The sequence below is a fragment of the Haemaphysalis longicornis genome, unplaced genomic scaffold (assembly GCF_048455015.1).
Source record: "Haemaphysalis longicornis isolate Haplotype H1 unplaced genomic scaffold, Haemaphysalis longicornis Haplotype H1 scaffold_1, whole genome shotgun sequence".
Lineage (NCBI taxonomy): Eukaryota > Metazoa > Arthropoda > Arachnida > Ixodida > Ixodidae > Haemaphysalis > Haemaphysalis longicornis.
Genome location: NW_027526203.1, coordinates 144,284,350 through 144,296,456, shown reverse-complemented (window position 1 = coordinate 144,296,456; position 12,107 = coordinate 144,284,350). Strand labels below are relative to the sequence as shown.

The window sequence follows — 12,107 nt, the reverse complement described above, 5'->3', positions numbered from 1 at the left end:
AACGGATGCCCGAGGTCGCCTGATAGAGAAGTTTCTTACATCCTCCGGAGCATGCCTTTTCAACAAAAAACAGCCCACCTACCATAACTTAGGGCACAATACATACTCGCATCTTGACTTGGCTATTGGTTCTGCAATTCTCTTTCCATGTCTTGAGTGGAGCATGGGCACGGACCCATATGGTAGTGACCACTTCCCCACTTCCCTAACGTACGTAGGTAAAGGCCCATGCAGTCCATCTTCCCATAACAGGTTTAATGAATCAAAAGCAAACTGGAGTACATTCACAGAAACATCTAAACTACACCACACAACCATAAAACACCTAAATGTGGAGGAAGCAGCCCAACTCGTCACGGCACACATACTCGACGCCGCCAAAAAGTCCATGCCCCAGGCCTCCAGTGCGTCCCGCAACCCAAGGAGGCCCTGGTGGAACGAGGACTGTAGGCGGGCACGAGAGGCCCAGAACAAGGCGTGGGGTGTCCTTCGCCGGTACCCCACGCCAGATAATCTCATTTCCTTTAAACGGGCAAAGGCTCTTGGGAAGCGTGTGTGTCGTGAGGCGAAAAGGGAGAGTTAGCGCGCCTTCCTCACTTCTATCAACTCATACACCGACACTCACAAAGTCTGGACACGAATACGCAAACTAAAAGGACAACAGACACACAGCCTGCCCCTGGTTAGCACAACAGGGGGCACACTCGAAGACCAGGCCAACACGCTTGCACAACACTTCGAACACGTGTCCAGCTCAGCACACTACACCAACACTTTCATTAAACACAAAGCATCATGTGAGAAGAAGTCCTTGCGAGACAGTAATAAGTTGAACTCATCTAATAACACCCCCTTTTCACTTCATGAGCTGAAATTCGCACTCGGTACTTGTAAACCTTCAGCTCCAGGTGCAGACAGGATTTCATACACAATGATACAACACTTACATGCAGACACGCTTGAAACACTTCTTGACCTCTACAATAAAATATTTCTTTCGGGGCACTTTCCACGCTCTTGGAGGGAGGCCATAGTAGTGGCTTTCCTAAAGGAAGGGAAGGACCCTTCCTCTCCTGCCAGTTATCGTCCTATTGCCCTGACAAGCTGCCTGTGTAAGTTCTTCGAGAAGATGATAAACAGGAGACTCGTGTACTTCTTAGAGTACAATGGTCTTCTCGAGAGCTGCCAGGCAGGCTTCAGGGCGGGGCGATCTACCAACGATCAACTCGTTGCATTAGAGTCTTATATCAAAGATGCTTTCCTCCACAAGCAGTACTGTATGACAGTCTTCTTTGATCTTGAAAAGGCGTACGATACTGCTTGGCGGTACGGCATCCTCAGCGATTTGAAGTCCTTTGGCATGTCAGGTAACATGATGAACACGCTTGCCAGTTACCTGTCTGAAAGAACGTTTCGCGTGCGAGTTGGAACTGCACTTTCTAGGGTTCATGTGCAGGAAAATGGAGTGCCACAAGGTGGAGTGTTAAGTTGCACCCTTTTTATTGTGAAAATGAATTCCCTTAGGAAGGCATTGCCACCGTCGATTTCCTGCTCAATTTATGTAGACGACGTACAATTATCCTTTAAGTCTTGTAACCTGTCTGTCTGCGAGCGCCAAGTCCAGCTTGGTGTTAACAAGCTAGCTGGTTGGGCAGATAGCAACGGTTTTAAATTTAATCCAGGGAAGTGCACTTGTGCCTTGTTTTCCAAGAGGCGTGGCATCCGGCCGGATCCAGACATTCATCTCAATGGTGTCTCGATTCCTGTCAAAAAGGAACACAAGTTTTTAGGTATAATCTTTGACAAAAAGCTCATATTTATCCCACTCATAAAACAACTAAAACTTAAATGCTTAAAAACACTGACTATCCTGAAGGTTCTGTCATACATTTCTTTTGGTGCTGACAAACAACTTCTTTTACGTGTTTTTACCAGCTTGATAGGTTCACAATTGGACTATGGTAGCGTTGTCTATGGGTCAGCCACTAAAACATCCCTCAGAATGCTGGACCCTGTGCTTCATCTAGGGCTCCGCTTGTCGTGTGGTGCCTTTCGGACTAGTCCAGTCGAAAGTCTGTATGTAGAGTGCAACAAATGGAGCCTAGAACGTCAGCGAGCTTACACAGACCTGCTTTATGCTTTTAAAATCTCATCAATGCCTCACCATCCTTTTACATCAGTTTTTTATGATACATCCATACCTCAACTTCTTACTAATCGTCCGTCAGTCTCTGCTCCCTTCGCTTTCAGAGTAAGAGAAGAAGCGTCACAACTTGATGTCATGTTCTCAGACACCTACAAAACCTCCGCTACTGAACTTCTAGTACCGTGGCAGCTTCGCCTGATACCATGTGATGTATCTTTTACAAGTGTCGAGAAAAACAGAGTGCCTAGAAGCGCGATCGTGCAACATTTCTTGTCCCTGCAGCACAAATATAAGTGTGCTGAATTTTACACGGATGCTTCAAAAACTGCCACAACTGTTTCCTGTGCTGCACATGGTGGCACCTTTAATGTCAGTAGAACTATGAATAGAAATACAAGTATCTTTATGGCAGAGGCCTATGGCATACTTCTTGTAGTTAAACATATTGTTCTAAATCGAATTCCGAAATCTGTAATTTATACTGATTCTTTAAGTGTTGTACATACATTATCCTCACAGAAGTCTAAAAACCATGTGGTCAATGCTCTCATTAATACTATTATGTCTGTGTATGCGTTAAACCTTGAAGTTACCGTGTGCTGGGTGCCAGAGCACTCTGGAATTCCAGGTAATGAGACCGCAGACCGAATGGCGGCCGCTGCTTCCCTTACAACTACAGTTGACATAACAACAATACCCTACACCGACCTCAAATCACACATCAGACACAACATGGCAGGCACACTGGAATCAACAGACTGACAACAAACTACACATTATAAAGACACTCTTGGGAGCATACACCACTGACACACACAACAGGCACAACGAAGTTACCCTGGCTCGATTACGGATGGGCCACACGCATGCAACACATTCCCACGGGATCTCCAAGACCCCTGTGTGGCAGGTGTGCAGAGGGCCTATCCGTAATCCACATACTCATACAATGCAAGGCACTTGACACAACACGACACAAACACTTCAGAGAACTCTACAGACAACATATCCCACTACATCCATCGCTGTTTCTAGGTGACGATGCCATGGTTTCCGTGAAACGTGTGTTTGAGTATTTGTCAGACGTTAAGTTTTTAAACCTCATTTCCTATCGCGCATAATCAAATCTGGCCCTATACACCAGCCATCACCATTATCTTTGACTGATTTTACTATGTTCGGTTGACACGTTTTTTTTACCTACCTTTTTGTGGTAACCACTTCACTTCATTAAATAACCTTTTCTCTGGCGCTCATTGCCCTTAGTCGGCCTTGCACCATAAAAAACCAACCATCATCATCACGTGGCAGTACACAAGCCACGGCTGGGGATGATGAACGATCTGTTTACAATATTTACAAGGTGGCCATGACCGAGCCCGCACAGGCTGCATGGTGGTGGGTCATAGCATTGTGGGGCATTGATTGCCTTTGTTGGCCCCCATGACAAAATACAGATTAACCTTTTTATAAGAGACATGTATGGGGGACCAGTTTCTGTCTCTTATATGAGAGGACTCTTATCAGCAGGGAGCCATGTTTTCACTAAACAATCAACCCCTAGTTCAAAGTGGGCCCCGTACGACTGAAATGAGCCCAAAAGAATTTTACAGCATGTTGTAAAAGGTTCATTGTAATTTATGTTTGGCCCCCAGAATTTATGAAATCGTTCTGAATCTTTGTTTGCTTCATGACTGCATTTACACTGTTTTTTACAACAGCTTTTACGCTGTTTTTTACAAAGGCACTGCATCTAAAGTTAAAATGTCTGTTACAAGCGAGATTGTTGACCAAAATTGAAAGATAAGCTTTCTCTCCTCTCACTGTTCGCAAAAGATGAATAGCACATGTCGAGTTCACAAGCCTGATGAGTATAGTGCACAGCGTCTTCCACTGTGTGCTGTGGCTGTTCATCACACTTGCAGGACTCAACATTTGCAGTGCTTCTTGACTGGGAGCTACGCAAGTGGGAGAGCCCACTGCGCACTCCCAGTATTCTTGGCTTGCGCAGGAGCCCGCATGCGGTCACGCTCATATGCACATTGGTAAGCTTTAGCCTCTTCTGTAAGTTGCATTTTCATTGGCAGGGCTTCTTGTCGTCATTTCACAGCTGACTGAACCAGTGTGTGTTTGCTGAAGTTGTGCCTGTCATCCCCTTTGATTCTACAACTGGAGTTAGTGGACTAATGGCACCGCATCTAAAATTAAAATGTTTGTTACAAGCAAGATTGTTTATCATTTTTAAAGATAACTTGTCCTTTATAACCAGCGATCTTCTACGTCCGATTTCTTTTATAAAAGAGCTCAATTTAATGGCAAAGATAGGGCAGCCATTCATGTGGATGAATAGTGTCTCTTATACCCATTTATCTCTTACATCCATGCCTAATGAGGTTCAACTGTATGACAATTTCTGGTGCAAGCTGCCATCGTGCAGTGGAATCACGCATGTATTTCCTGCTCATTCCGGACTTTAATGAAGTCATAGGTGGTCTCTCATCGCTATATGTGACGCGTCATAAAGAAGGGAAACGGTGCCGGCCGTATTTTTTTCTAAATAGACAAAGCATAATTTTTTCATGAAACAGAATTTGAAAGTTCTGAAAGACAAGATCTTGCATTTAAAGTAAAAAGTCAATCATTGCTTAGTAGCCCTGGAAGAGGGAGGAATTTTATTGAAATGAAATAAACACAGAAAGGTCGGCCTGACGGTAGTATATTGGGCCAGCTATTCTGTGTGTGGGAAGGGAAAGTGGAGGAAAGAGTGTGGATAGAGGACGAGAGAGATGAAGATGGTGGAGAAATAAATACAGGGCTATGTATACAAGATGCCTATACCGATACGGTGTATGTGTTAAAGTTAAGCCGGACGGGCCTCAACTAAAATATCTCTGAGAGGCCGCTGCTGCGCAGAAATGTCAGCACAGCTTTAAATGCCTTGTAGAAACGCTTCGCGTCTGGCCAAGGTCCCAGCAGCACTTCCTCCGACACCACACGACAGCCCTGGAAGGGCCATAAGAACTCCTTGGTTCATCCTTGGAAGCACGTTAAAGGGACCATTTTAATGAATTTTCAATAATTTTTCTTCTAACGGGCGCACCAAATTTTCCAGCTGAAATTTTGTGGCACCCGCTGCCATTTCTGGGCTGCAGTGAAAACCCTTTCAGGCAGTAGATGTGCTTAGACGTGGAGGCTTGCTAGTGGGGCTCCCTCCTGGGTAGCAGTGAAGGGGCTGGGAGGCATACTTGGCAGGCAGCTCGTATCTGAGCCTCATCAGATTTCCACACAAATTTGCACAGAGGATGCTGGTTGCGGCTGTCGCTCCCAGAGAAGCCAGCACCAACCCATGGCATGAAGCCAACATGGATGCTTTGGGTATTGAATTAAAACGGGAGTCGCTTCACAGGTTGACAACCATGCAGACTCCCACTACTTTCAGCAACATAACACAACACTACGGGCTATCCCGATGCACTTACCTGTCAGGAGCTGACTCACTGTCCAAAGAACAAGAAGTGACCTTCCGCCGTCTACAAGCAAACATGTTCCCACACCCCACGAGACTGCACGCCATTCACCCCACACTCTATACCCCCCGTGCAATTACTGCGGCCAACGTGCTACTCTATATCATATGGTCTGGGAGTGCCAGAATAACTCAGGCTTGAAACCAATTCCCAGTCCTACCTACGAGCAGTGGGAGAGTGAGCTTGCCAGCTCTGACCCAAATAGGCAGTTATGGCTCACCGAAAGGGCGAAGACAGCGGGTGGAACCGACGGAGTGCTGGACTAAGGACCCCGCCCACCTACCAGTTCTTCAGTCGAATAAAGTTTTTTCTCCTCCTCCTCCTTCACAGGCTTCCAAAGGGTGGTTGAAATTGGATAACCTACTCAGCTCTGGAGAAAATATAGATGGCCCCAGCCTCCTTATAAAGTGTACAACACACTCCAGTACACCAATGTACTTCTCTGTGGTTACTTTGTCGGACTAATAGCAGCAACTGTCGGGCACGCACACACTTTGTTTTGTGATGTTCCGTTACAAGCCAGGCACTTCCAGCGTGATGTAGAATGTTCATGAAACATGTTAATATGCCACGCCCAACCTCTAAAGTGACCTAAGAGATACCCAACCAACCTAGCTTATGTACGGAAAGAATGTGTAGAATTGAGCCAAGAAAATATTTTATACCAAAAAAAAAATCGTCTTGGGGAAAAAAATTCTGTGCCTTGAACCCAGGGTGTTTGTTCCAATACACATGATTCTACCCCTAGGCTGCTGAGGCTGAACAGTGGAGCTTTTTCAGCAGTTTCTGGGTGTCCGGGTTTGGGCTCAACTTGGTTACCCGAGCGAGGACAGCCAGTCAAAGCCAAGGAATCCCACATTAGGGATGCTTCTCATGGGACGACAAATAAAGAAGTAACAAAGAAAACTGGACGAGTTGGTACGGGTTCACGGTGAAACAAAGCTCAAAGAAACGACGACCACCAGGAGGAACAAATACAACGGCAGTAGAATCCCAAAGAATCGCTTTGTCCTGTTGTATTTGTTCCTCTTGGTTGTCGTCGTTTCTTCGAGCTTTGTTTCACCATGAACAACAAATAAAGATTTATTCTCTTTCTCAGTAGTTGCTCAAAAGAATAGGAGGAATGTTCCTTGTATCCGGAAGCATACCCTACTGCCATGTGCCAGCTCTGCTGCAGGGAGACTGCAGACCAGAAACACATCTTATGGAACTGTGTCACGAGCCCAATGGAAGCGAGGTCAAGAACCATCCCGCCACGGCTTGCAGAAGCCGCAAGGAGCTACACCTACGAAAATCAACACTGGGCCGTCCAGCAGGTCCTGCGGGCGCTCGCAAGGCATGAGACTCGCGAGTCGGCAACGGCGAGCTCACGTCTCGGATGAGTAGCCACCAGGACGACGCCGAGGCCCGCGTCGCGGCGCGTAAAAACGTCGTTCTGCCGGCCTAAATAAAGTTTAATCAATCCAATCCAATCCTTGTGAACCAGTAGATAGCGCTGGCCGCACACAGGAATTGCCGGGCTTGTACCTATTTGGGCATGGAACGTCGCTTCACTTCGAGGTCTTCTGCAGACCACCGCACCACTGCTGGTATGTGCTGTGCCATATCCTTTTGCTGGAATAAATGGAGCAACCGTCGGGCATAAAAGCAGCAACTGTGCTGGTGCTTAGGCCTAATGTTGCGATATGAGGTCTGTTGCCGTATCCGGCACCCCAGTACTTTTTCCTGTGGGTACCAGTTGACGATCCTATACTTAAAATTGTAACACTGTTAAACAGCGTCTCGTGAATAGGCTCCACATAACAACACGTCTAGCTGCAGGTGCCAACGTGAGAGCTCAAATCGAAACGTTAGACCCAACGTGGAGCCACCACATGCCAGTGTCTCCCCTTTTCAGTGCTGCATATCAACCAGTGCGTCAGTGATGTATAAACTGGAAAAACAAAGGAGGCTTCACGAATGATGCTTTCCACGAAACCATCAAAGGTGGGCTAATGGTGCTACTGCATGGAAACCATGGCTACTGGTGAATCGGGGAAGGTGAATTGAGAAGGCGCTCGTGTGACAGGGCAGTCGAAAGGCACGGCTAGACCGCTGGGAATTCCTGTGAACAGTCAGTTGCAACTGTGTGCGTAAATACGCCTGTTGTCATATTCAGTGTTCCTTTGATTGTGACACAACTGAGCCTTCCTATCGTACGGAGAACTTGTGTAATCCTTCGGACGGCATCACCACTGCTCACTTGTGCAGCGGCCAGCCAGCCCCGAGGCACTCGCAACCACTGCTGGGAGGACAAGCTCGGGTACCGACTGAAAAGAGGCTACATCCATCCTTCTCTCGGGCCTTTGTTCTGGATGACCTTTCATAGGCTGCTAGAAGATGCCAGTGTGTGGCAAGCGCAGACCCACTTTTTTAGCCGCCATTTCCTCAGCCAAGCCAGTGGACTGAACCAGCTGGGTGGGCATTTTGAAGTACAAGCAAAGCATCTTCTCGGCAGGGCCTTGAGCAACGTTTGATGACTGGCCATTGTCAACTTTGTTCAGTTGCTTTGCAGTTGCTTCAAAGCATCGTGGCACAACAGAAGCCGAAAAGAAACATTGATGTCAGGTGCAGCCATGGGGTGACTTCAGAAGGTATGTATCTCGAAATAATTTTTCCAGGCTCAGTCGACATAGATACCATGCACTCCACTATGGTCGTCTTTGGGCGCAAGAGTTTTTCAGTGCACTGTAAAGTAGAAATATTTCCAAGTAACCAGACGAAGCTTGAGAAATGCATCATTACACCTGACAATACAGAAACCATGCACAAGCAGACACACTGACCAGGGGCGGTATTCTCGTGACTGTCCCTTTTGAGTCCCTTTCATCGTGACGTACTTCCGGTTAAGCAGTGGGTGTTGGCAGTAGGTTTGTTGGGCTTGCGTTACGTCACTTCCGGTTGTATACTTTTAGCCAATCAGGGCTCGCCAAAAGGGACACTTTTGAAAGGGACGCAAAAGGGACAAAACTCGAGAATACCGCCCCAGAACAACTTAGCGAACTAGTCGAGGACCTTGCCAACGGTAATGCCTTCAGCGAACAGCGGGAAGTTATATCTCTTGCCTTCACCAGAGAGCATTGTGCAGTGGCCAGTCGTAGACATTTGTTGGTGAAGCAGCTTCACAGCTTTTGTGCCGCCTAAACTGTGCAATTAAAAAATTGGCCGTGTATGTGCTCCTTTCGTTGCAAATGCCGTCAAAAGACAAGAGTCTTTATCGGCTTTTGCGAAGTAAATGCCTCCCTTCGCTTTCCCGCTCACCACTCATGTTGTTCCTCTTGCGTCGCGCTCCTCGCAAGGTAAAGATGCCAAAGGTTTGCTTAAATCATTTCAAATTTCCCGCGTTCCACTGCTCCAAACCGGGTGTCTCGATGCGAACGCTGCCGTACGGCGAAGACGCGCGTTAATCGAGGCGCCCTACTTCAACGTTTATAGAACCGCGTTTCCCGACTCCACGTGCGTTGCAAGCAGAACGTGTAAGCTATCTAGTGGAACCTTGCGTAACTGTTGCCGGTTGATTTCTTAAAATGGCACCAGAAGCTATAGTGGCGCGGGTGACAGCAGGCGACGGCGGAGTGAATTCTTTTTCTGCAGTTGATGAAATATTTAATTTCGCAAAATCAAGCATGTTTGATTTTTTTATAAAGGAACACTGCAAATATCACTGCTGTATTGATTTGTTGTCTCATATTTGCGTAATGTCTTGTTCTTCTTAAACAATGTTGACAAGTATGAACATTACACCAGACATAGACGGGTAGATGTAGCTGTGACTATATAAGACTATTGCGCAGGCATTGTTTTGCTTTGGCCGGGTGGCTGAATCGAGTTACAGACAGACAGACGGACAGACATACAGACAGACCAAAATTTCTGGGTTTAAGTAGCCCAAGAAAGACTATCGTCTTTAAAAACCTCTTGTTCTTTGAGGGGCAACTAACGAAAACGCCCTTGGGAGTAATGCTCTGGGCCCCGTAACATCTGGGCCCCGTAACCCATTTACAGCTGTGGCCGTTTTGAAAACAACACAGGCCTGCAATTGCAACCAGTGTTCTTTTTATTCACTCGACCCAGGGTTAAACACGGACATGTGCTATAAGTAAGAGCATTTTTTTTCTCCTAACACAGCAACCTATTAATAAGACAAGGGTAAATAAAGGTTTGTCTGCCAAGGTGACATGCACCGTAGTACGCGAAGGCCAAACACACAAACTACAGCAAAAGGCTGTGCACGGCAAACGACGCTTTCTGAAGGGCCACGACAGTACAAACATCCCAGAGCAGAGTGCGCGATTTGGCGGCTGTTGGAGGCCCTGTCAAGCAGAATTTCTCTTCGTGCAGTGCTTCGGTGTGCGCTTCTGGTCGTCCGTGCCCAGACGGGGAAAGCGTGGCCCGCGCCTGCCCATGGCGCGGCGGGCCCGAAAGGGGCAGCGGGGCCAGTTGTAGGCTCTCGTTCCCGCTTCAGCGGCGGGCGTCGTCAGTGGGTGCGACGGCACGTGCGGGGCCGTCGGCTGGGGCCAGGTCTCACTGTCTGCATTCTGACCGCTGCTCCCGCAAAGAATGCGCGCTGGCACTTGGAGAGGCATCGAACGTGTGCACACTCGCGCGAAGCGGCGCTCGGGGGCAGGGGGCAAGCGACACAAAGGAATCCACAGCGAAAGGGCAACATGAGGCACGTCGAACGGGACCTAGCAGCGGCGGCGGCGGCAGCAGCGTCAGCACCAGCATCGCGCGCAATTTATTTCCTTTACAACCCCCCCCGCAGACCCCTCGAAGGGAGGAGAAATGGAAGAACTACTTCATGCAGCGTTCAAAGTACGTCGAGCCGACGTAGCCGCCCAGCATCGCCTTCTTGACGTTCTGCTCGAAGAGCCGCCGGTTGCTCTGCAGAACCTCGGCGGCCTCCTTGTTGAGCGGGTCCTCGGGGTTGGGCTCGAGGAAGAGGTACTGGAGGCCGTACACGATAGAGTTGACCGTCAGCACGGGCTTCCAGTCCTCGCGCAGAATGTTCAGGCACACGTTACCGTCCAGGTCGATGTTCGGGTGGTACACCATGGTGTCGCACTTGACCTTGGGCGGCTCGTGCGGGTAGTTTGGGCTGACGCGGAAGCTGAACACGAAGCGTCCGTTGCGGTAGAAGCCCTCGTCGGGGCAGATGACCAGCTTGAAGCTGAGCAGATCGTCCGGGTCGGGGAACTCCATCTGACAGGTCTTGGGCAGGTTCAGCTCGTTGATGTCTTTCGTGATACGCAGTTGGGCGGCCGAGGCACGCTTCTGGTTCGCAGGTTTGTTGCCGGCCGCTTCGCCATCCTTCTGCTGCTGCTTGAGCGAAAAGAGCTTGATCATTCTCACACTGGTCCGCTACGCCGCACGCACAAGGAGGCACCACCACGCAGACAAGCCTAGCGCCGATCCCACAATGCAGCGCGAACGACGCCTACGACAGGAGTCGAGGCTGCCTTTGGCTGCCCGCCGGCTCTTTACCTCATTCGGCCCGCTGCCGTTCGCGCCAAAGCGCTGTCATCGCCACTTTCGCGCGTTCGGCTGTCCCTATCCGCACTCCTAGCGCGAATAATTTTTTCGCACTCCTCGAGCCCGATTGCAGCGCCGGGTCGTGTGCCCAGTTTCTGTCTTTTTTTTTTTTTTTTTTTTTGCGTTGCGCTGTGTGTTATGGTTTTGTATGCTGCGTTCTTCGTAGACAGCCTACGAAGCTTTATTCCTTTAGACGTCTAGTTAGACTAACTAGACGTCTAAAACAGTCGCTCGCCTCCCGGAAGTGGCCTCAGCGACTAGCCAATAGGAGAGCCCCAACGTAAGCACGCAACCTCCGGTTTTGAAAGAGAACGGGGGGAAGATTTTGCAAATCCACGCAGACGACGTTTGCGGTGCAGCGGCAAAGAAAGCTTTGCGTGGCAAAGCTTGTGTACACGCTGAAGCAGAAGCAAGAAGTCTCCCGCTCACACTGGGTGAGACCCGTGTGGGAAAAACGACGTCAAGAAAGTGAATCCGCCTCTTTCACAACCCCACTGCGCATGCGCAATCCCCTAGCGGCCAAGTCCCTAAGCAGTCCAGTAGGGGCAGCAGACGACATTCCCCACAGCTCCCGCACAAGCGGGAAGGGGTCGTGGTTGTATTTACATCGTTTGATTTTTTGTGTGCGCTCGTTGTGCGCGGAACAATGCCCACAACTTGTGCTGCGTTCCGCTGTAACTCGGAGTGCCGAAAGGGGAACGGTGTCGGCTTCTATCGCTTCCCGTCGGCCGCACGCGATCGGCTACGGCGGCTTGCGTCGCTCGCGTCGGCTCGGGTGATGGCAACTGTAGGCTTAGCATCCTGGCGGATATTTGATCGATGCTATCTGTGCAACTGCGAATGACAATCCGCAACACAACTTT

General features: G+C 48.9%; 1 protein-coding gene across 1 annotated transcript; it reads right to left on the bottom strand.

Annotated features, from left to right (window-relative positions):
* Nucleotides 1-9,751: 9,751 nt before the first annotated feature.
* On the bottom strand, nt 9,752-11,144 carry LOC144137551 (NEDD8-conjugating enzyme Ubc12-like). The gene has a single exon (XM_077669486.1). The coding sequence runs from the start codon at nt 11,056-11,058 to the stop codon at nt 10,507-10,509; it is 552 nt and encodes a 183-aa protein (XP_077525612.1). The 5' UTR covers nt 11,059-11,144; the 3' UTR covers nt 9,752-10,506.
* Nucleotides 11,145-12,107: the final 963 nt, after the last annotated feature.